At 36.6% G+C, this 21502-nt stretch overlaps 1 protein-coding gene across 1 annotated transcript in view; it reads right to left on the reverse strand.

Moving 5' to 3' along the window:
* Positions 1–21502, reverse strand: part of Mctp1 (multiple C2 domains, transmembrane 1) — a 541169-nt gene that overhangs the window by 325161 nt on the left and 194506 nt on the right. The window contains exon 3 of the mRNA XM_013022079.1: positions 7134–7245. Within this exon, the coding sequence (XP_012877533.1) occupies positions 7134–7245 (112 nt within the window). The remainder of the gene's footprint in view (positions 1–7133; positions 7246–21502) is intronic.

Here is a 21502-nt window from a genome sequence, read left to right on the forward strand (position 1 = left end):
GAAGGGATGGGAAGGGGAAACAAAGGAGGAGGCTACAATGCTTGATAAGAAATGTACTCATTATCTTGCCCATGTAATTGTAACCCCTCTGTACAGCATTTTCACACACAAAAAAGATAAACTATTAAAAAAAAAGAAATACACGTGGCATTGATTGCTCATCTAGGAAAAAAAGAATGTCCATCACGTTCTGTTTGTTTCTGGTCACCAGGGTCTGAACTCAGGATCTCCTGCATACTAGGTATGTACTGTGTCATTAGGCCACATCTCCAACCCACATAATGATTAATTTTCTGATGTACTTTAATGAAATTAAGATTTGTTTTAGAAAGAATCAGTATATTCTATGTGTCTGAAACTGGGAGATTTTGAGAGTGAAATGGAGTGCTATTAATTAAAATTGTGTCCATCAACATGTTAAAAAAACCCAATCTGCCCCCAGGTAAACTGTGATAAATGCCTATTCTATCATAAAAATACCTTCCAAGGAGGAAGAACAAAGAATCTGCACATTAACCATGAATGCTTATACAGGGGTAGCAGGGAGAGGTGCTCTTAGCCAGTGTCCATGAGGACTGGAGGAAATATTTGTAGGTGACAAGAACTTTGCCAACGCCTAAAATACACTAGAAACATCATCATGTTTCGCCACTTAGAAAATAATTCTACCTTACAAGTTTTCTCAAAGTCTATTTTAGTGATAAAAATTCAGGCAGGCCCTCCAACTTGAAAAATGACTTGTTTACACTTAGAATTCAGAAAATTTCAATTTAATTAAATCAAATTTCTTGTTTTGGACAAAAGTGTTGTCTAAGTTTTCTTAGATCTGACAGCTTTATATAAAAGATAAGTTCAAGGGAAGTTTTGCTGATTGTAAACATCTAAGTCCTCTCCTTTCACCGAGCTTTTATAATCCTTACTGAAAATGTGATTCTTATACCACTTAGAAACTCTCTTTTAGCACAGACATCAGACTCTTTGTAGATCCCAAGAGTCTCAGCTGCAGTTATTGAGAGTCTCTAATTTAGCTCAATGCAGGGATTTCTAACAGTTTTAAATACAGTAATAATAGCCAAGCACCAGTGGCTCAGTTCTATAAACCTGGCTACTCAGGAGGCTGAGATCTTAAGATCATTTTAAAAAGCCAGCCTTGGCAGGAAAGTCTGTGAGATTCTTATCTCCAACTAACTATCAAAAAGCTGAAAGTGGAGCTGTGACTCAACTGGTAGAGCACTAGCCATCAGCAAAATAAGCTCAAAGAGAGTGGCCTGGCCCTGAGTTCAATTCCTAAGACTTGAACAAAAAATATAGTAATAAGTTCACAGAGATCTCTTTTTATTACTATCAGTTAGTTGTACAAGGGGGTTTATTTTGATGCATCCTTGTATACATATAACGTACCTTGCTCACACTCCTCCACCATACTCCTTTATCCCCACCCTCTTTCAGATTATTTAAATTTGTTCATAACACATGAAAATAAATATTATCCTCTTGTACAGATTAGCTTTGGTACTTCACAAGGTATGTCCAAGTCCTAGTCTCTGGTCCCAATGAATGTGACCTCATTTGGAATTAAGGTCTTTATATAAACAATTATGGACCTTGTGATAAGAATATTGTAGATTGAGGGTGGATCCTAAATCTATGATTGGTATCTTTATAAAAAAAAAAAGGAGAGGAGATAAACACAGAAATACGGGGTGGGGTAGTGACAGCTGAGTTTTTCTTTTCTACTACTATGTGTACTCATCTGGGATTTGAGACACAGGGGGCACAAGCATCTTGGTCTTGCTGGGCAGCAAGTGAAGATATCGATAGAATAGATGACAATAACGCAATCTCTACTGATTCTCCCAGTTGTACAAGTGTCTCACATGGATCCTAGGCACCATCAACCTTAAATTTTCAGTGTTTCCCCCCACACACTCCGTTCCCTTTTCCAAATCCTCCTGCATCCTACTGGACATTTTTCTGAATCTTCTCACATTCTTCCCACTCTCCTTTCCACACTTACAATCCCAGTCCAAGCCCTCAAAACCATATTACTTCCTGACTATAGGGCTTTCCTCTCACTTCAAACTACCTATTTTCATGGAATTACCATACAAATTATATGTATATAAACAAACCTCATTTGAATGTATGTATATAAATTCATATGTATAAAATATGTGTATGTAAATTCACAACCCAGCAGGATCTATTTAATCCAGTATTTAATACAACTGTTATCCATAGATGGATAGAAGATAATTCACCCCCACTTAACTTAGATTAAGTATTTCTTATCTTTATCTAAAAGAAATTTTACAAATATGAAAGTAAAATAAACTTGTTAGACTGAGTTGGAGTTAGCATTTCAAACCCTTTCACAGTCTCACAAAGTAATATTTTCTCTATTTTTAAAGTATGTGACATCTCCTTCTTCTGAAAGTTGTATTATATTTTTTTTGGCAGAGATGTTTGTAGAGAATCCAATAAGGAAGACAGTGGTAAGCACATAATGAAATTCAGACTCAGATTTGTGGAGCCCAGGGAAAGATGAACAAGACTGCACACTATCCATGAGGTAGAGGCTTCACAGCTCAGAATGGTGTCATCTGGTAACAGAGCAGGCATGGTGTTTTTTTCATGATTATTTGAGCTTATGCATTTTGACAAGAGTGCTACAAAATTGTATGTAGTTCTTGGTGTCTGTCAGGAGGCACATGATACCTGCAAGTTTCATTACTTCCTCAAAATTGATCATTAGAGTGGTTTTGATTATGATTTTGCACATGTGAGCACTATTTTTCACTTTGTAAACTGTACACAGAAATACTTGAATGTGCTGAAACTCTTACTCCCTATCATAATTTCAACACATATAGTTTTTACATCTTCTGATGATCTCTTCATAAAATAATTTTGACTGTGGTGTTTGTTAAGAGCGTTTTTTCTATTTCTATCTTCACTTCTGCATTTGTGCACTGGAATTCTACCATAAGAAAACCTATAACACTGGGCTCTGGTGGTCCATTCCTATATTGCTAGCTACTCAGGAGGCTGAGATCTAGGATCAATATTCAGAGCCAGCCTTCACAGACAAATCCTCAAGAGTCTGATATCTAATTAACCAGCAAAAAAAAAAACACCCAAAAAACAAACACAAACAAAACAAAATAAAAACTGAAAGTGGTAGAGTACCAGCTGTGAGCAAAAAACACCGAGTGATTTTCTTTCTAAGGAATGACCTTATTTGAGTTCTTCCTTGAATCTACCATATTTCAGTTAATATATTTTTATATAATTTCATAACATCCAATATATTTACTTATAATTGCGTAACATCCAATATATTTACTTACAGGTAATAAACTAAATTTAGCTTCCACATATAAGGGAAAATATGCATCCTGTCTCTTTCTGGACCCAACTTACTTCACTTAATTTTTTCCCCAGATCTTTCAAAGTTCAGCAGGAACCAGGTACTTAGGTGGGGATGTAACATCAAGAGGAAAAAGGTAGACAAATGAAGAGGAGAAGGGGAAAATGCAGTAAAAAAAAAAAAAACCCAATGCATATCCTTTGACGTTAAGGAAAAGGAGGGAAGAGAAGGGGCCAGGAGAGGGATGTATGAGAAGGTTGAAAGGGGTAATACTGATCAGATATACCGTATTTCTAAACTGCTTTGTTGAATGGCAACTCCTTTGTACAACCATTTAAAGCCAATAAAAACAAAATTTAAAAAGCCAAGTAAGAGTTCATTGGAGCTTAAGCTCCACACACACACACACACAGGTGAAAATGGAACTAGGAAACTTGAGAGAATTAATGGGGTTGTGATAGATAGATGGTGGTGGGGAGAATGATAGCACAGATGACACTGGTCAAAAGTGACATCAAGGGGTGGTGCACATTGTTCTCATAAATTGACATGTTGAATTAAAACATTTTAATAAGTTTTTTTAATTGTGAAAATACTGTACCTAGAAGTTACAATCACATGAGCAAGGTAATGAGTGCATTTCTTATCAAGCATTGTTTTTCCTCTACCATCCCTTTCCTCCCATCTCCACAATTACATTCCCCCCCTCCCCACCTCCCACCCCCCGGAATCCCCACCTAAATTGTAAAGTTTGTTTTTGGACATAGTGTCTTGTACATCTCATTGTTGCAATGGGTCCACCTGTATCCCTATTTAAACAATTTGTTTTTTCCCTTCCGCTCCCCCAAAAACATTTTTGTACAGTATTTAAAGATAATAGTTTTAAAAAGAAAACATACATCTTCTCTCCTATATACTCATCCATTTAATTATTTACTTATCACTATGAAGTCACAGATATTTAATTCATTCCATGTGTTAGTATTCATTGTAATTATTACTTGTTTTGTTGCTACAATTATTCAGTCTTTGGCCATGAGGAATTTACTTGAGTTTGCTTCTCTGTCATGTATTGATACCCTGCCATGGAGTTTTGAGCACTTCCTCACTTACTTGCAATGCAAAATGTTCTAGGCTCTTGTGCTTTTCCATCTCAACCATTCTCCAATATTTCTAGTTACTTATTAAGGAACATTATATTTAAAAGCAAATACAAGGAGCTTAGGTATGCTGCTTGCTCTCAGGCCTTCTCTAAACATACATGTAGAAAACATACACTAACTAGTATACATCTAGGATAATCTTACAAGACAAGCAGAGAAGGTCAAAAGCAATGTATATATGACCATACAAGATGATGCTGAGAAAAATGAACCCCAAGATAGGGACACAAGAGGTTTTATCTTTGTCGCTGTTGTTTTTAATGTACTATGTGATTTTTTTTTGTTTCTTTCATATGTTCTTCCTCCATGGTATATCCCGTTTTCACTGTATTTGATTCCAGTGCCCTGCATCTTTAAATACATTTTTCTAATTTGGGGAGGGAAGGGAAATAACAAAATGCTGAAACAAGGATACAGGTTGACCCATTGTAACCATGAGATGTCCAAGACACTATGTTGAAAATGAACTTTACAACTTGTAGGGGGAGGGAGGAGTTGGGGAGGTGGGAAGGGAAGGGATAGTAGGAGAAAAACAAAGGAGGAGGTAATGCTCAATAGGAAATGTACTTATTTCTTATGTAACTATAACCCCTCTGTACAGTATCTTTACAATAAAAAAATCTTAAAAAATGAAAAAGAAAACACCCATCCACAAACACACCTATTTACATGATCTTCTGGTATATTTCTGATGAACAGTAAAATGCATCAGTTAAAACTGAACTGATACCTGCAACATCTCAAGGTTTATTCTAGCCTTTTTTATTTTCTGTATTTGTAACTTTAAATTTTTTTAATGTTCTTTTTTATTATTGTTCTTATAAAGGTACACAGGGTATTTCTAACTTCATTCTCCAACCCTGAGAAAACTGGCTCTCATTGTCTACCATATGTGACTTATAGGCTAGCTCCTAGCAATTACATCAGTTTTATATACCTTGATCTTTCCCTAAAGCATATCTATGTATATAGTTCCTTTCATTTTGAATGTAACAACATATATTCTACTACTGTTTTACAGAATGACTTAGAGGTTTTCTGAAGGGGTATAGTTGTATTCTATTTTTAGTTCTTTTCATTTCCCGATTTTATTTAATAATTAACAAATTACTGAAATATTGTCAAAATAGAGCAATAAAAAGCAGGAATGCACCTGGCACTGGTGGCTCATGCCTATAATCCTAGCTACTCAGGAAGCTGAGATTGGAGGATTTGAAGCCAGTTTGAACCAGTTCCTGCAGGAAAATCCATGATACTCTTTATCTCCAATTAACTACCAAAAAAACTGTAAGTGAAGCTGTAGGTCAAAGTGGTAGAGTGTTAGCCTTGAGTGAAAAAGCTCAGGGACAGCATCTGGGCCCTGAGTTCAAGCTCCTCAACTGACAAAAAAAATTTATACCACAATGTTCCTTAACAAGTAACTAGAGATCTTGGAGAAAATGGTTGAGGTGGAAAAGCACAAGATGAGTCTAGAATATTTTGCATTGCCAATAACTGAGGAAGTGCTCAAAACTCCTTGGCAGCATGTCAAAATGACAGAGAAGCAAAAAGTAAAGAAAAACAGAAAAAAGAGAAAATATTAGTGAACCATTTTATATAATTAATATGTTAATAAAAATAATTAAAATAATCTATTATTTATTAGCTTTTCTTAAAATTAAACCTATTATTTGTAGTTTCAACATAGTAAAAAATCTACTATTATATTAAATTATTGCATTTCTTTAGAGATAGAAGACAGAAATGATGGACTATACTCCTAAGCTGGTTCTTCTACTCTTTAAATACGAGCATCAATTAGGGTGAGGAGAGAGAAGCATGGGAGGTCACAAACTTCTTCATGTGTCTTGACAATGACTAACATAGGTTTTTGGAGTCTCCTACCTCCTGCTAGAAGGAGTTGAACCTCAAGCTCAGATTCCTGAGGGACCAGCAGCTCTAAAGGCGGTCCTAGTCTCTAACACATACACAGCTAGTATTGAGATCTTGCAATGACTTCTACCCAGTCTACTGGGGATCTCGATTCTCTGATTATGCCTCTAGCCTGTGCTTAATGAATCCTTCAAGTGACTCTGCCTAGCTCATCAGGAGATTGCCTTAGGGTTGGGAATCTGGGAATTAAAGAACATTGGTTTATCTTGTCTTTTCTTGTAATGTATAAACACTTAATTCACCTTGAAGCTACTACCAGGTCTAATCTAGTCTCAGTTGAGAATAACCTGAGTCTTGATGAGATAATATAATTTTAGATTTAAAGGAACAAATCTAGGTAGCCAAAAATATCCTTGATTCTACTAAAAGATAATTTCTGGTATGACTTCAAATATCCATCTTGTGTATGTACCTAATTGTTTCAAAGTTACATGTGCTGCAGAGTCCAGGTTTTCAGCACTTTGGTGGGAACATGCTGTATGGGCCATGTGAGTCAGAATTGTGGAACCTGAGCCAAAACCTTCTTTCTCATTCAAGGTCAGAAGATCAAATACGTATCAAAGTTTATCTTTGAACCCAGGCTTTCAAAAATTAAAATATTACAATTAATTCTTTAAACTTAAGGAAAACAAAGTTTGTCACAAACACAGAAAAAATTATATTCTTACCTCCCCGATCTCGGGCAGCTAAACTTTGACCCCTTCTCAATGTAATATCCAATTGGTACATTCCGGGATCAGCCAAAGGGGCATCTGCATTACTGGTTCCAACAGTATTGATCTTCTGGAAGAAATATACAAAATATTAAATTTATTATCTTCTAATTTTTCCAAAAAGGAACCATATTTAATTTAGGCTCAACTACAAGAATTGTTCAATAAAATTAATCATTTTGTGATTTCAGACAATATCGTAATCACCTAGTACATTAAAGCTTTTGAAATTCTTGACTCAAAAACATGCTAGTTTCTAAAATATACTATCTCAACCCAATTGAAAGCTAACCAATATGATATGGCATAAGTTTCCCACACAAGACACTACAAGATTTATTTAAGGAAATTAGCATAGGAAGAAGCTGTGAAGTAAAATCACAATCAAAGATGAGTGGAAAATAAAGGTGTATAAAGTTAATTCCATGTAATTGTAAGTTAAAATGAAAATGATTTATTCAAGAGACTGTTGACTCATTCATCTATGCAAAAGATCTCATACCAATGGATCACACACTTCTATTTTAGGTCCAATGTAAAATATGATGTAATTATATAGAAATAAATTCTCCCAGCATTGTGACAGTATGTGCAAGAAACAATTTCTCAGTGATTTAAATTTCTAATGCTACTTTCTATGGAAAGAAAGTGCACAAGTTATTTCTAGATCCAAACCCTTTGCAAGCTACCTGTATGGATTTTTTTTAGTAATGATATACTCTTAATAAGCTATATCTAGAGCTATAGACACATTTGCAAGAGGAAGAATTTGCAAGAGGAAGAACTGAATTTAAGTAACGTAGAAGAAACATTCAGTAAAAATTTTACAGGTCATAGTTTATAGTGTCTGCCACTTTGTACTCAGTAGGAACGCTGGCTTTTCTTCCCATATATGAAGTTGTTTTAAATTCTTATGATGTTTTAATTCAAAAGGAATGTTCTTTTGTTTTAAAATATGCATTGATAAGGTGAAATAGACAACAGTAGATCTTTTAGCTCCCTATTTCACATGAAGTACAATTATAAAGCAGCAGTATAAACCCTTATTGAGATGTAATTCACATATCATAAGTTCATCCTTTGAATAAATCAGTGTATTTTGTGTGGTTTTAATGTCAAGATAAGCAGTTTTCCTTGTGAAGCAATTATCACTTAGAACAAAAAGTCACATAACTTTGAGTGACAACTGAACTCATAACCTCTCTTCTGGTACAATAAAGGATACATTCTCCTCTCATAATACCCTTGCTTCTATAAACGGCAGCGCCAGTCCGCAGCACCAGTCACTCAGGCTAGAAATTGCTGAGCCATCTTTGCTCCATTTCCTCCCACTCACATCCAAATAGCTGCCAAACCACATACATTCCATTTCTGTATTACATCTTCAACTCGTGTTCATTATTTTAATAATTGCATTAAATGCCCACACAGATCCTTTAAATGCCACCATGTTAAACAACTTAAAGATGTGGCTTTATGAAAACTATTCTAAGATTATTTTTTATTGTGAAAATACTGTACAGAGGGGTTACAATTACATGGGCAAGATAATGAGCACATTTCTTATCAAGCATTGTAGCCTCCTCCTTTGTTTCCCCTTCCTATCCCTTCCCATCCTCCCCCCACCCCCTAACCCTTCTCCCCCCCACAACAAAGTTGTAAAGTTCGTTTTCAACATAACGACTTGTGCATCTCATTGTTGCAATGGGTCCACCTGTATCCCTATTTAAACGATTTGTTTTTCCTCTTCCCCTCCACAAATTGTACCGACATCAAATACAGTGAAAGCAGGGGTTATATTCTAAGATTATTATTCAATAAAATAACTTTGATTTTTATAGGAAGACTATTATAAACTAGGAAATAAATTCATATTATGAGCATATTTTTTTACGTTACTCTTCATTGAAGTCAAACTATAAAATTGGGTTGTATAATATAGAGAACCTGCCTTCACATATAATAAAACTAGTTTGTTATAATAAATTGATGCTGTCAGTTTGAACTTTAATAGGTTTTACAGTTTTGTTAATATTAATTTGTAAATTGCTTTTGATTTTTAGTTAGACAGTAGTAAAACACCTATTAGGATGCACAAGGCCCTGCCTGGGTTTGAATGCTAACGAAGAAAAAAATCAACAATAATAATTTGTATCAAACCTTCAAACATCATGGCAATTTGGGATGTATCCTTTCACACCTTCAGAAATCATATCCAAGCATGTAAATGGATGTCAAACTTGTCATTTTATATGGGATCCACTTTAAACTGGTTAATAGTTTGCAAAAGCATAAACTGAACACGCATTGTGTTAGGGTACAGAATAGATTTTTCAAGAGCACATGATCAGCCTGAGTGAAAATGTATGTAAGGATCTGTAACAAAGTTGTTTTGGCCATTGGTACTTTGTTCTCTCTTCTCTTGTGACATCTAATGGGGTTTAGTTCCTTTGTTCTTTTTTTCTAATCACTAGGACCCTAAGAATAAAATCCTTATAATCTTTCCCTATATAATTCTCCAGGCAGTTACAATTGATCAAAACTGGCATTTAAATTGAAATCCTGTCCACTCAGGAGTTATAAAAAAAACTTCATTATAATCAAGTTATTAAGTCACTATGAGCTTAAGAACAAAAAGACCAGTTATTACAATGGATAATCTGAAGAGGCCCCACAGAGATGATATGAAGCAGGGTCTGAAATTATGGGTAGAATTTTGACAAATGAAGGTTTGGAGGAAGGGAGCATCAAGCCAGTGATGAATAGTTTAAAAAAGAATGCATCATGTATCACTGAATTGCATGATAAATAAGGTAAGAAGGTTGAAGTACAGTGACACCAGACAGAGGATAGCTTCAGCCTGGGAGCACTAGGAAACCAGCACAGACTTCTGAAGAGAGATACAGTACAACAAAGCTTCATTTAATAAACACTCACTGCCTGTCTTTCATGCTTCAGACTCTGGGCTAAGTGCTTAGAATTTGGAGATAAACAAAACTGGGCCTTTTATTTCCTCTCTGTATGACGGATGAATGTGGATATAGGGATTATTTAAAAAGCTTTTTATGACACTTCAATTTAGTCACAAGAACATGATCTAGTGGAAGGCACGAGAAACAAAAGATGGATTTGGTAGATATTAAGGCAATGCAATCAGATGAATTTGCCAACTGACAAGATGTGGCAGATTCAGGAAATGGGTGAATGAGTCATTTTGAGCAGTTTGAGCTGAGCTCCTGGGAGGAGAAAGTACAATAGCCAAATGAGAGAAAGAGCAAGTTCCAGGCCACTGAAGTATCAAGCTCCAAAGGTATTCTTGTCAACGAAAATGAAAAGATCTCTCCTTTCAGGCTTGCTGTAATGGTTACAAGAAGACAATCAGCATGTGATTATGGAAGAGCAGTAGAATTTATTGTAAAGGATCCTTTGGAAGAGATGGGGGAGAATGATGAAAGGGATAACATAAATCAAGATGCATTGTACTCATAAACCAACATGTTGAATTGAAACCCCTGTACAACTAAAGATAATTATAATAAAAATTGTTCTTCAAAAGATGAATCAAAAAGATGTGTCCAAAGTATTAGGCACACCTACAGGTTTAACAAAAGCATGGTTACTTGCCATTTTAAATATCTTGAATGATATCTGCAACTTGTTATTTGTGCCTGTTTTCGAGATGGAGGAAATAACACTCCACAGAATTTATTACAATTATAAAGAGTTAATTCACTGTTCTGTGCAGCTATTTTTCATCTCCTCCTTCCTCCTAAAGTGTAATCTCTGTGAAGGCTGAGGCCATGTCTGTTTATTGCTGGTATATCTGTGACATATCCCCAACATTTAGCAGAGTTCTTGGTAAGGGACAGGGCCCCAGTGGATATTTCTAAATGGATGAGTCCAAAAATTAAAATCTCCTTTGAGCAGCATTGGAAATTTCAGAGGGTAATCAGAGAAAGAACAGTAATGTAAAGGGATGATTGTCTGATACAGAATCTTAGATATTGAATGGCAGGTAGAGAGGATACCTGGGCACTTCTGGGACCTTCCATGGCCACACTCTTGGCTTACTATTCTACTGTGGCTTTTGACCTCAGACATTCCCAGATAAGAACTTTACATCCTAGTCACTTTTGGCTAAAATTGCTAGAAACTAGAATCAATCTATCCATCAAACAAACATTCTCTTTTGTAGATAGGTTACCCATCAGCTACATTCTATTGCTGTACCCAAAGTAATGGAAGGTGGTAATTTATGAAGGAAGGAGGCTTATTTAGATTCACAGTTCCAGAGGCCAGGAAGGCATGGCATCTGCCTGACTCCTGATAAGGGTCAACAGTCTGCTTCTGAGAGTGAGAATTCACATGATTTCTGTTAAAGGTCCCCTTCCCATCAGCAAGCAAATTGCAACATGAGTTGAACCACATTTCAACATTCAAACCATATTAATACCTCTCCTATTAAGTTCTTCCTAGTACTCAAATCAAAATCCACCTTTTCTGCCCAATTTTATTTTATTTTTTTGATCTTTGAGCCTAACTTTCTATACCCCCAAATGGTAGATCAAGTAACCATTTAGGGTTTCAAGAGATATACTCAGGCAATACCATGTGCTGTATGGACTTAATTTCTTTTTTAAAGTTGTTTAATAGATCACTCTTTAATTTCACACTCCTTAGTATTCTAGTTTTGATAACACTGCAGAAGTGCAGGTTGACTAGCTCCATGTCTATTATTCCAAACCCCTTTGAGTGTCATTTCTCTGTGGTAATAAGACTGGAAAACTATAAACTACTGTTCTTCTTTTCTAGAATTGTTATATACCTGAAGAGAGATGTGAACACTAATTTTCTAAAAAGCTTAGTTCAGGAACTATCTGATTCTTCTAGTCTAAGAAAGCTGCGGCAAAGAATGGCGTCATGGTCCTGCTATCACAGATAATGCAGAGCAAGCACCAGTGGCAAAGGTGGTTGGTATACTTCTATGCCTCTTTAATATCCAACTTTGGTCTTCTTTCTCTTTAAGTGATCTGAAGCAAATTCTATGTTCTGCAGCCTAGAAACCTTCTGTTAATGACTGATAGTAGAAATAGATGCAGATAAGAGATTTCAGGGAAGTGGTCATCTGGATTATCTGGTTACTACTAGAGGACATGATGCAGAAACTGATGGTGAAATAGCTACTTAATTACCTGAGAATGAAGAGCCTGACTACAGACAAGCCTTTGGAAATGATTGGTCTGATAAAACATTTTGAAAGGCATAAGGAAAGGAAGAGAGGGGTAACCTAAAGGTTTAAAAAGAAATGACCAACTCAAAGTTTTAAATAACTTTAATACTCATATGGCATAGTCAGGAGGTATAAATAAAACTATCTGAGGTAAACTAAGATCCGTGGTTATAGTAATTAATGTTTTCATTTAAACAGAAATATACCATCCCATCATATCAAAGCTTACTGGTGTTTGTTTTAGAATTCCCAGTTCAATCTCATGATTCTGATTTTCCAATAGCCTAAACCAAACAAAATGGACCAGTGAACATTCAGACCAAAGCTGGCAACATTTGCCATTGCTGAAACAAAGGTACAAGTTCAGTACTCCTAAAATACCTTTTCCTAGAACCCCCCACAATGCTCATTACTCACTATGGCTTGTTGCTAAATAAACTGCTGGGTGCAACATCGCTACATTATTGTTGATAACCTTTCCACCTCCACATACAGTTTGTGAACCAACATGAGTCAAGCAAACAGAATTCTCTTTCCTCCATCCTGAATGTCATGGACTGATCCCTTGTGATGAAAGCATGTTTTAAGCAACTTTAACTTCAGCTTAAAGATGGTGCTTTCGTTTCTAGTTATGGAGACATGGTAATAGGTACTGCAAAAAGGATTGTTTAGATTATGAGGAAATACCTGAAAGTGCTTTGAGGGTTAGAAATTATTCACATTTATGTAGCTATCCAGACGATGAGGAAGAGTGCTATGGTACCACAAAGGAAATATTGCTGGAGTTTGAGCACAAAAGTACAGATATATGTCTATCTGTACTGTTAAATTTCCATAAAGCAGGAAAGGTTATTGAGCTCTGGCGGCCTAAGTTTCTTTTTCTTTTTCTTTTTGTCGGTCATCAGGCCTGAACTCTGGGCCTGGGTGCTGTCCCTCAGCTAGCGCTCTATCACTTGAGCCACGGTGCCACTTCCAGCTTTTTCTGCTTATGTGGTCCTAAGGAATAGAACCCAGGACCTCATGCATGCAAGGCAAGCACTCTACCACTAAGCACCTTCTCAGCCCCAAGGATTTATTTTTTAATTTTTAATTTTTGTTGGTCATGAGCTTGAACTCTCAGCCTGGGCACTGTCTCTGAACTTGTCAGCTCAAGGCTAGCACTCAACCACTTGAGCCCATAGCACCACTTCCCTAAGTTTCTTTTTCTTAAAAAAAATTGACTGTAATTAGGCCTGTTATCTTAACTGCTCAAGAGACTTAAATACAAGGATCACAGTTCAAAACCAGCTTGAGCAGGAAAGTCTGTGAGGTTCTTATCTCCACTAAACTACCACAACAAACAAAACAAGCTGGAAGTGGAGCTGTGGCTCAAGTACAGAGTGCTAGCTTTGAGCAAATGAAGCTCAAAGCTCAAAAACAGAGCCCAGGTCCTGAGTTCAAGCCCCAACACCAGCACACACACACACACACTCTCTCTCTCTCTCTCTCACACACACACACACACACACACACATATACACACACGGCATCCTCCATTAATTAGTGATTGATATTGCCTTCCTTGCCATGTATGTTTGAGTCAAAAAATGTTTCAACAAATTAAAACAAGTTGAAAATTTCCAAAATCTGAGTGATACACATGAGAAAAAATTCCTCAGGGCTTGATTTTTTTTCAGATTATAAGAATCTTAAATGAAGAAACTTATGTAGCAGATATTTTACTATGATGCTAAACATGTAAGATTTTTGCTACGAAAATGTGTTCATATTTATATATTTACATCTTACAAAGTGTCACATTGGGATCCATAGCCTCATCAGCTTCAATGAAATTTCAAAAAATGTCTGCTTATTAGATTTAAATGCCCATTCCACTTCTTTCAGAACTCCACACATGCAACTACTCCCCTAGCTAGTGATTATAAAGTATTCCTCATATAAGTTTCTTTTTGAAGTCGTTTGTTTCACTCAAAGTAAATTGTAGGAAAGTAAAAGAGCCAAAGTAATATTTTCTTATTTCCAAAAGCACTAATGTAATTAATCTGGAGCATTTGCAATGGCATGGGCAAATATTTGGGAAAAGGTGAAAAAAGTTGCAAAACTATATAAATTGTGTGTAGTAGACTAATTACATATGTACCTTGAACAAAGATGAAAGAATACATATAGTGAGGAAGATTAATGGAGACTTTATTCCTACCTTGTAGAAGCTTTCACATTTTCAACAGATGTGCAGCGTGTTTTATTCTAGTACCTTAAAGATTCTCAAATATTAGTATCTGCTACTTCTACCTTTTGATAAATGTGCTAAAGATATATATGTATTTATACATATCCATATACATCTGTATTTATATATGTGTGTATATATGTGTACATGCATGAATACACACTTTTACACACAGTATATTACGATATGGGGTTTGAACTCAGAGCCTTGGCCTTGCTAGACTAGTGCTCCACTAGTGCCACCAACTCTGTTTTTGGCTATTTTGTCTGTTCCAGGTTGCCTCAAACCATAATTCTACATAGTTCAGCCTCCTGAGAGCTGAAATGGCATAAGTTACTGTCCCTAGCTCATACATTTGAATCAACAAAAGTACTCACATGAGTTAAGGACATCATGTGCTATTTTACCTCAGATATGAGTTTAATTGAAGCTCATGTGCATATCATCCCTTTTAAACAATCTTATGGTCACAGGTGCACAGCTATGGTTGGGGCTATTTACACACTCAGCTGTGTAAATAGCATGCTATTCCTCACAAATATAGAAAGTACAAAGTTCAACATAGATCTGCCTATGGAGTCTGGAACAAAGTAGCCCTCAGATAATACTGATTTTTTTTAAATTGTGAAAATACTGTACAGAAGGGTTACAATTACATGGGCAAGATAATGAGTACATTTCTTATCAAGCATTGTAGCCTCCTCCTTTGTTTCCCTTCCCATCCTCCCCCCGCCCCCCCAATCCTCCCTGCCCCCCCCATCAGAGTTGTAAAGTTCATTTTCCACATAACAACTTGTACATCTCATTGTTGCAATGGGTCCACCTGTATCCCTATTTAAATGATTTGTTTTTCCCCTTCCCCTCCACAAATTATACCGACATCAAATACAGTGAAAGCAGGGGTTATATTGTGGGGGAGGGACATACAAAGCAACAAAGAAATAATCTTAGAAACAATCGCATGAAAGAAAAAAAAATTTGAATTTTATTTACCATCTTCTCAAAGACTGGGAGAAAAAGTTATTAAGTACTTTTTTTTTTTTTCGGTTGTGGGGCTTGAACTTTGGGCCTGGGCGCTATCCCTGAACTCTTCAGCTCAAGGCAGCACTCTACCTTTTGAGCCACAGTGCCACTTCCAGTTTTTGAGTGGTTTATTGGAGATCAGAGTCTCATGGACTTTTACTGCCCCGGCTGGCTTTGAACCTCAATCCTCAGATCTCAGCCTCCTGAGTAGCTAGGATTACAGGCATGAGCCACCAGTGCCTGGCGATTAAACAGTTTTGAAGAGACAAAACAAATAATGTATTGGATTATAACACACTGTATGAAATAATATCTATGATTTCATACTAACATAAGCAAATTGATTGAATAAATACATGCAATGGAGGAGAATGACAGATTTATAGAGCAGAAGAATTCAGAATAATTGACTCTTGTGACAGTAGAATGTAACTCCCCTTGGTTAAGTTCACATAGCTATTTCCTTCCAAAGAGTACAGGTATGGACTGGGAAAGGGAAAGGACAGCCAGGGGAAAAGGTCAGCATCACCAGAGAGAGTCCAGGCTGACAGTATGCATCACTGACAAGATGTAGTGAGTGGGGCCTTTTAGCTCCGTGCTCTTCCTGACTGAACTTATAACTGCCGGACTGGGAAACGATGCCAAACAAACCCTAACTAGACAGCAAGGACATTCCATAAAACACTGAAATATTGAAATTTCTCTGTTTGAACAGCTCTTTGAAGTCTTCACCCTGAAATGCTCTCCCCTGGGGGCAGGTTTTCTAAGCAAAGAGATAATTTTCAATTATTTATACATACAGTGATCAAGAAAGGCTATAGGTTCAAGGACAATTTTTTTTAAAAAATCGTAAGAAATCAGATATATAAAACTTCCCCTTGACCTCAGAAATATATTCAACTTCCTTTTGAAACAGCTTTTATGTTCATTTGTGAGATTTAAAAGGCTAAATATCATTCTGGGAGTACTAATTTTATTTATCCAGTAAATTAGTCTGTCACTGAGAAGGTTCTTTTATAAGGCTTTTCCACACATAAGTACAATCTATAGGATGAACACATGTGAAAGCAGGATTTGCTTTTGATAATGACATAAATTCTGCAAAACATACATTGAACTGCAGAAGAGAAGCCGAGCTTGCGTTATTCAGTTAACTGACGTTCCTTAAGAGTCCTAGAGACATTGCGACAGTGGATAACCACTAAGAAGTTGCTCCCAATCTCTTACAAAACAGGAGATCTTCTGTGGTTACTATCACATGAGAAGATGATAACTCTATCACTTCCTCATAGCAAAGCATTAAACCAACCATAGATGGCCAAATGTTCTTAGCAGTGGATATTCATTATAGGAAGCCTTGTCTTAGAACAGAACACAAATACTATTCATGGTGACACATTAAAGCCTTTCCACAACCCACACTCCTGGTAGAGTTGTTCTGCCTCTGATATCAATTGAAAAGAAGAGCCTAGGATGTAGGTGCTTTTCAAGTTCACTTAGGCAGATACTTCCTGTTCTGGGAAATCGAGCATCCTCTAATCAATGTCTGGGTAAATACAGTTAAGTTGTATTGGTTACATTCTCAGCATGTGTTTCTACCATTTCCTCTTCCCATTGATTACCAGTGTGGCTATGAGGAAGAGACTTACTCCTCAGCCAAAGGATAGAGAATTTCATAGAGATAAACCAGTGATTCACTCAGGGCCAGGCATGTGGCCTCAGCTGTTTCAATCAGGGTAAACCTAGTTGGGACTCAGTTTTTCCTCCTGGATGAGAAAACATATAGCTGGCAGTGCAAGAGCCAATCTTGGTTCATGAGGCAGAACCAAGGTAAGATGAAGATAGTGATAGTGAAGATCAGGTGAAGAGACAAAAACATACTAGATTCTTAAACTATCCTAGATTCGTGTCTGTTTTTTCTAGTTATTTGAGCCAACAAATTCTCTTTTTGTCAGTTTGGGTGGTAGCTCTTTATATTTGCAGCCCAAGCATCCTAATGATAAAATAGTTAACACTGATGGAATATAAACACAGCCTGCTTTATTTTGTATAACAAACCTGAGAATGGTTGTTGTTATCCTAGTTTTGCAGATAGATGGAAATGGAAGGTTGGAAAATTTGTATGACTTGCTTAATCCAGGAAGTGAAAGTGAATTCGCACTACTGTGTAATGCCAAAGCCTATGTTCTCAATTTCCATGCTTTCCTTTCAGGAGAGGGGGGAGAGGAAGAGAGAGAAGGGGAGAGAGAAGGGGAAGTAGAGGGGAGAGGGGGTGGGAGAGAGTAAAGCCAGTGCTGGTGGCTTACTTTTGTAATCTAGCTGTGATTTGAGGATCACAGTTCAAAACCAGCCCAGGCAAGAAAGTCTGTGAAACTCGTATCTCCAGTCATTCACCAAAAATCCAGAAGTGGATCTGTGGCTCAAGTGGTAAAATGCTAACTTTGAGAAAAAACAAAAACCCTCAGGGACAGCACCCAAGATCTGAGTTGAATCCTCATGACCAGCAAAATAAAAGATAAATTATACATTGGAACCAACATGGTAATTTGAATTTCTCAGACCCTAATTATATAATTTTATTGAGATAGGGCTTCATTGCATAGGCTGGCCTGTAGCTTGCTATGTAGCTCAGGCTGGCATTGAACTAGTGATATTCCTGCCTTTGCCTTAGTGCTGGGTTTATAGGCATGTACTACCCTGCCTAGCTTATGTAATTTTACTTATCTAAAAATTCACATCAAAATGGGAGGTAGTGGTAGTTTGGGAAAAGGAAAAAAATCTAATACCATGGGTTTCTAAATCATAGACTTGAAATCTTTCTTATAAAATTTTTTTTCTTTGCCTCTTTATTACTTCCAGTAATTAGCTTCTAATTAAATAAGTTTGATATAATTAACTAAGGTACTTAACTAGTTACTGTTTTAAATAAATGCCTTTCAACACATATAAAATCAGTCTTATAATAAGTAAATAAGATAAACAATCATACACATTGACTTTATTTCAGTTTATGCAGTACAGAAATATTGCATAAATCCTTCTCAGAAGTTGCAGGAAAAATATTCCTTAAGAAAGCAAAATATATAATTAAATAATTAAAACATTTTAAAATATAATTGGAATACATGCGTTGAATTATATGGTCATTTTCATGTGCAAGCCTTGTTTTTCCAATGGCACTTTGGTTACCCAAATCAAATAGCCATTAGGCCTAAATACTGGATCACTAACTGCTATAATGAGAGTATCAATTTTGAAGGTAAAAAACATATAAACACAATGAATTCTATGTTTCCATCAGAAATATCAACACAAGAGGTCTTTCTTTGTTGTTATTGTTTGTGATTTTTTTGTTTCCTTTGTATATTCTTTCCCCCATGGTATATCCCCTGTTGTCACTGTACTTGATTTTGGTACCTTGCATCTTGTGTATACATTTATCTAATTTGGGGAGGAGAAGAGGAATAACAAAATGCTGAAATAAGGACACAGGAGATGACACATTGCAACAATGATACTCACAAGACACTATGTTGGAAATGAACTTTACAACTTTGGCGGGGGGGGGGGGGGGGGGGGGGGGGGGGGGGGGGGGGGGGGGGGGGGGGGGGGGGGGGAGGGGTTGGGGGGAGTGAAGGAGGTGGAGAGGGAAGAGATAGTGGGAGAACAACAAAGGAGGGGAACAATGCTCATTACTTACTCATTACCTTACAATGCTCATTACCTTACTCCTGTAACTGTAACCCCTCAGTACAGCATCCTTACAGTAAAACAAAATTTTAAAAAGGTATAAACATTTGAGAATTCAACTAGTTTTACATGAAACTACTCCCAGAATAAATGATATACGTTTCATCATTACCAGAAGCTAGTGAAAGCTCCACAGATTTCTTGTTTGTTTTGTTGTTGTTGTTGTTGTTATTTGGCTTGGTTTGGTGCCATGGATCATGGACAGTGATTCGTTAAAACAAACAAAGAAAAAAATGAACTGAAAATACCCTGATAAACCTTCTTATTAAAGGCAAATCAAATCTATACGTAATAATTGGAGTCCCACATGTAGACTCCCCAGTAATGTTTATATCAGGGTATAATTTCTGCAACATAAAAGCACTATGTTATGCTCCAAACAGAAATCCAAAGTAAAAGGTAAAAATTTCCATTTATTTGAACTCCAGTGGTCTACTCCCAAAGCAATCACCATTAACATTTCCTTGAGTCTTCTCCAGAAAGAAAATGGGCACACACACCTCTTTTCAAATGTACCAAATTTAAGAGTGAATATACTGCATTCACTTAGAAACACTTTGCCTCTTAAAATCTGCCAGCCTCTTGGCAATCTTTAGATTCAGTCTTACTTCATCCTTTCAAAAGACCCATAGTATTCTGCTTAGTGTGTGCATAGCACACATAGTTTTTTTTTTAGATGTCTACTCATTTCCCTGTTATTTTTACTACTACAATTTGCAAAGTAATTCTTTTTACACAAATCCTGGTTTATAATTTTGGGAGCATCTAATGGGTAAATCCCAAAGAAGGGAATTGCTATGTTTTAAAAATCTCTCTCCTGAATTATCTAACCAATTTACTTTTCCACTAACAGTGACTGAGACTTTCCCACACAAGCACCAAGAATAGATGTTATGAGGTATTTCCAATCAGTCTTTCAAAGAGGACCACAATTAAACATGCCCAGTTCAAAAGTTCAGAAGCTTATTTATTTCACCTTTTCAAAAATTTTGAAGTTTGGGGCTGGGAAGGTGGCTCAGTGGTAGAGCGCTTGCCTTGCATGCCTGAGGCCCTGGGTTCTCCTCAGCACCACATAAGCAAAAAGAAAAAAAGCTGGAAGTGGTGCTGTGGCTCAAGTGGTAGAGCTCTAGCCTTGAGCTGAAGAGCTGAGGGACAGCGCCCAGGCCCAGAGTTCAGGCCCCACAACCGGACCCAAAAAAAAAAATTTTTTTTGAAGTTTAATCTACTTTATAATGTATGTCAACACTTGTGGAAAAAGGCCTTCCACTTCCTTCAAAACTTCTTTGCCCTAATCCCCACCCCCTTGATCCTCTCAGAGGCCAACCCTAAAATCTATTTATTATTCCCATTAATACCAGGGCTTTTGTCTTGATTAGGAGGCAATGTTTCCTTTTGCTGGAGATCCTCCCGAACACAAATATCCTGATTTTGTCAGCTCACTTACTCCTTTCCCTTATCCTCCTCAGTGGTTGTAGAGAACAGGGAGAAAGTGAACATGAAAATGCTCTAATTATGTGATGAGGAGTCAAGAACACTTACATCTTCAACACCATCCATCTCTCATAGGATTTTTTTTAAATGTTTGCTGTTTTGATAGGTTAAAAGAGCCACATTCTTGTTTTCTTTACATACTTATGCAGTTACCTGGTAATTTCTGATATTTAAAGTTTTCAAAACAATCTCATGCTTACAGGGCTCATTCTAAATTTCAGAAAAAGTGTACTTTAAAAAAACTACGGTGGTTATTGAAATAAAACAATATCCAGACTACTTGAATTTGGATCCTGTCTCTTATGTTTTCTAGTTGCTTCACCCTGGCCAAGTAGATCACCTCTTTATAGCTTAGGTTTGCCCTTGGTGAACTGAGGTAATAATGTGTCATGCCTCATTGGGCTGTGATAATTGAGTGAGTTAATAATCATCAAATGCTTCTAATAGTCAAAATCATAGTATGCACTATAAAGATGTATCAGTTTTCTAGTTCCAGAAATGCCAGGAAAGTTTGATTGAGAAAGAATAAACTCTGAAAGCAAGCCTCGTGGCAGTACAGTGTTCCATGAATCAACTCCATAAGGGATTCATGAAAATCTG

The sequence above is a fragment of the Dipodomys ordii genome, unplaced genomic scaffold (genome assembly GCF_000151885.1).
Source record: "Dipodomys ordii isolate 6190 unplaced genomic scaffold, Dord_2.0 Scaffold59, whole genome shotgun sequence".
NCBI lineage: Eukaryota > Metazoa > Chordata > Mammalia > Rodentia > Heteromyidae > Dipodomys > Dipodomys ordii.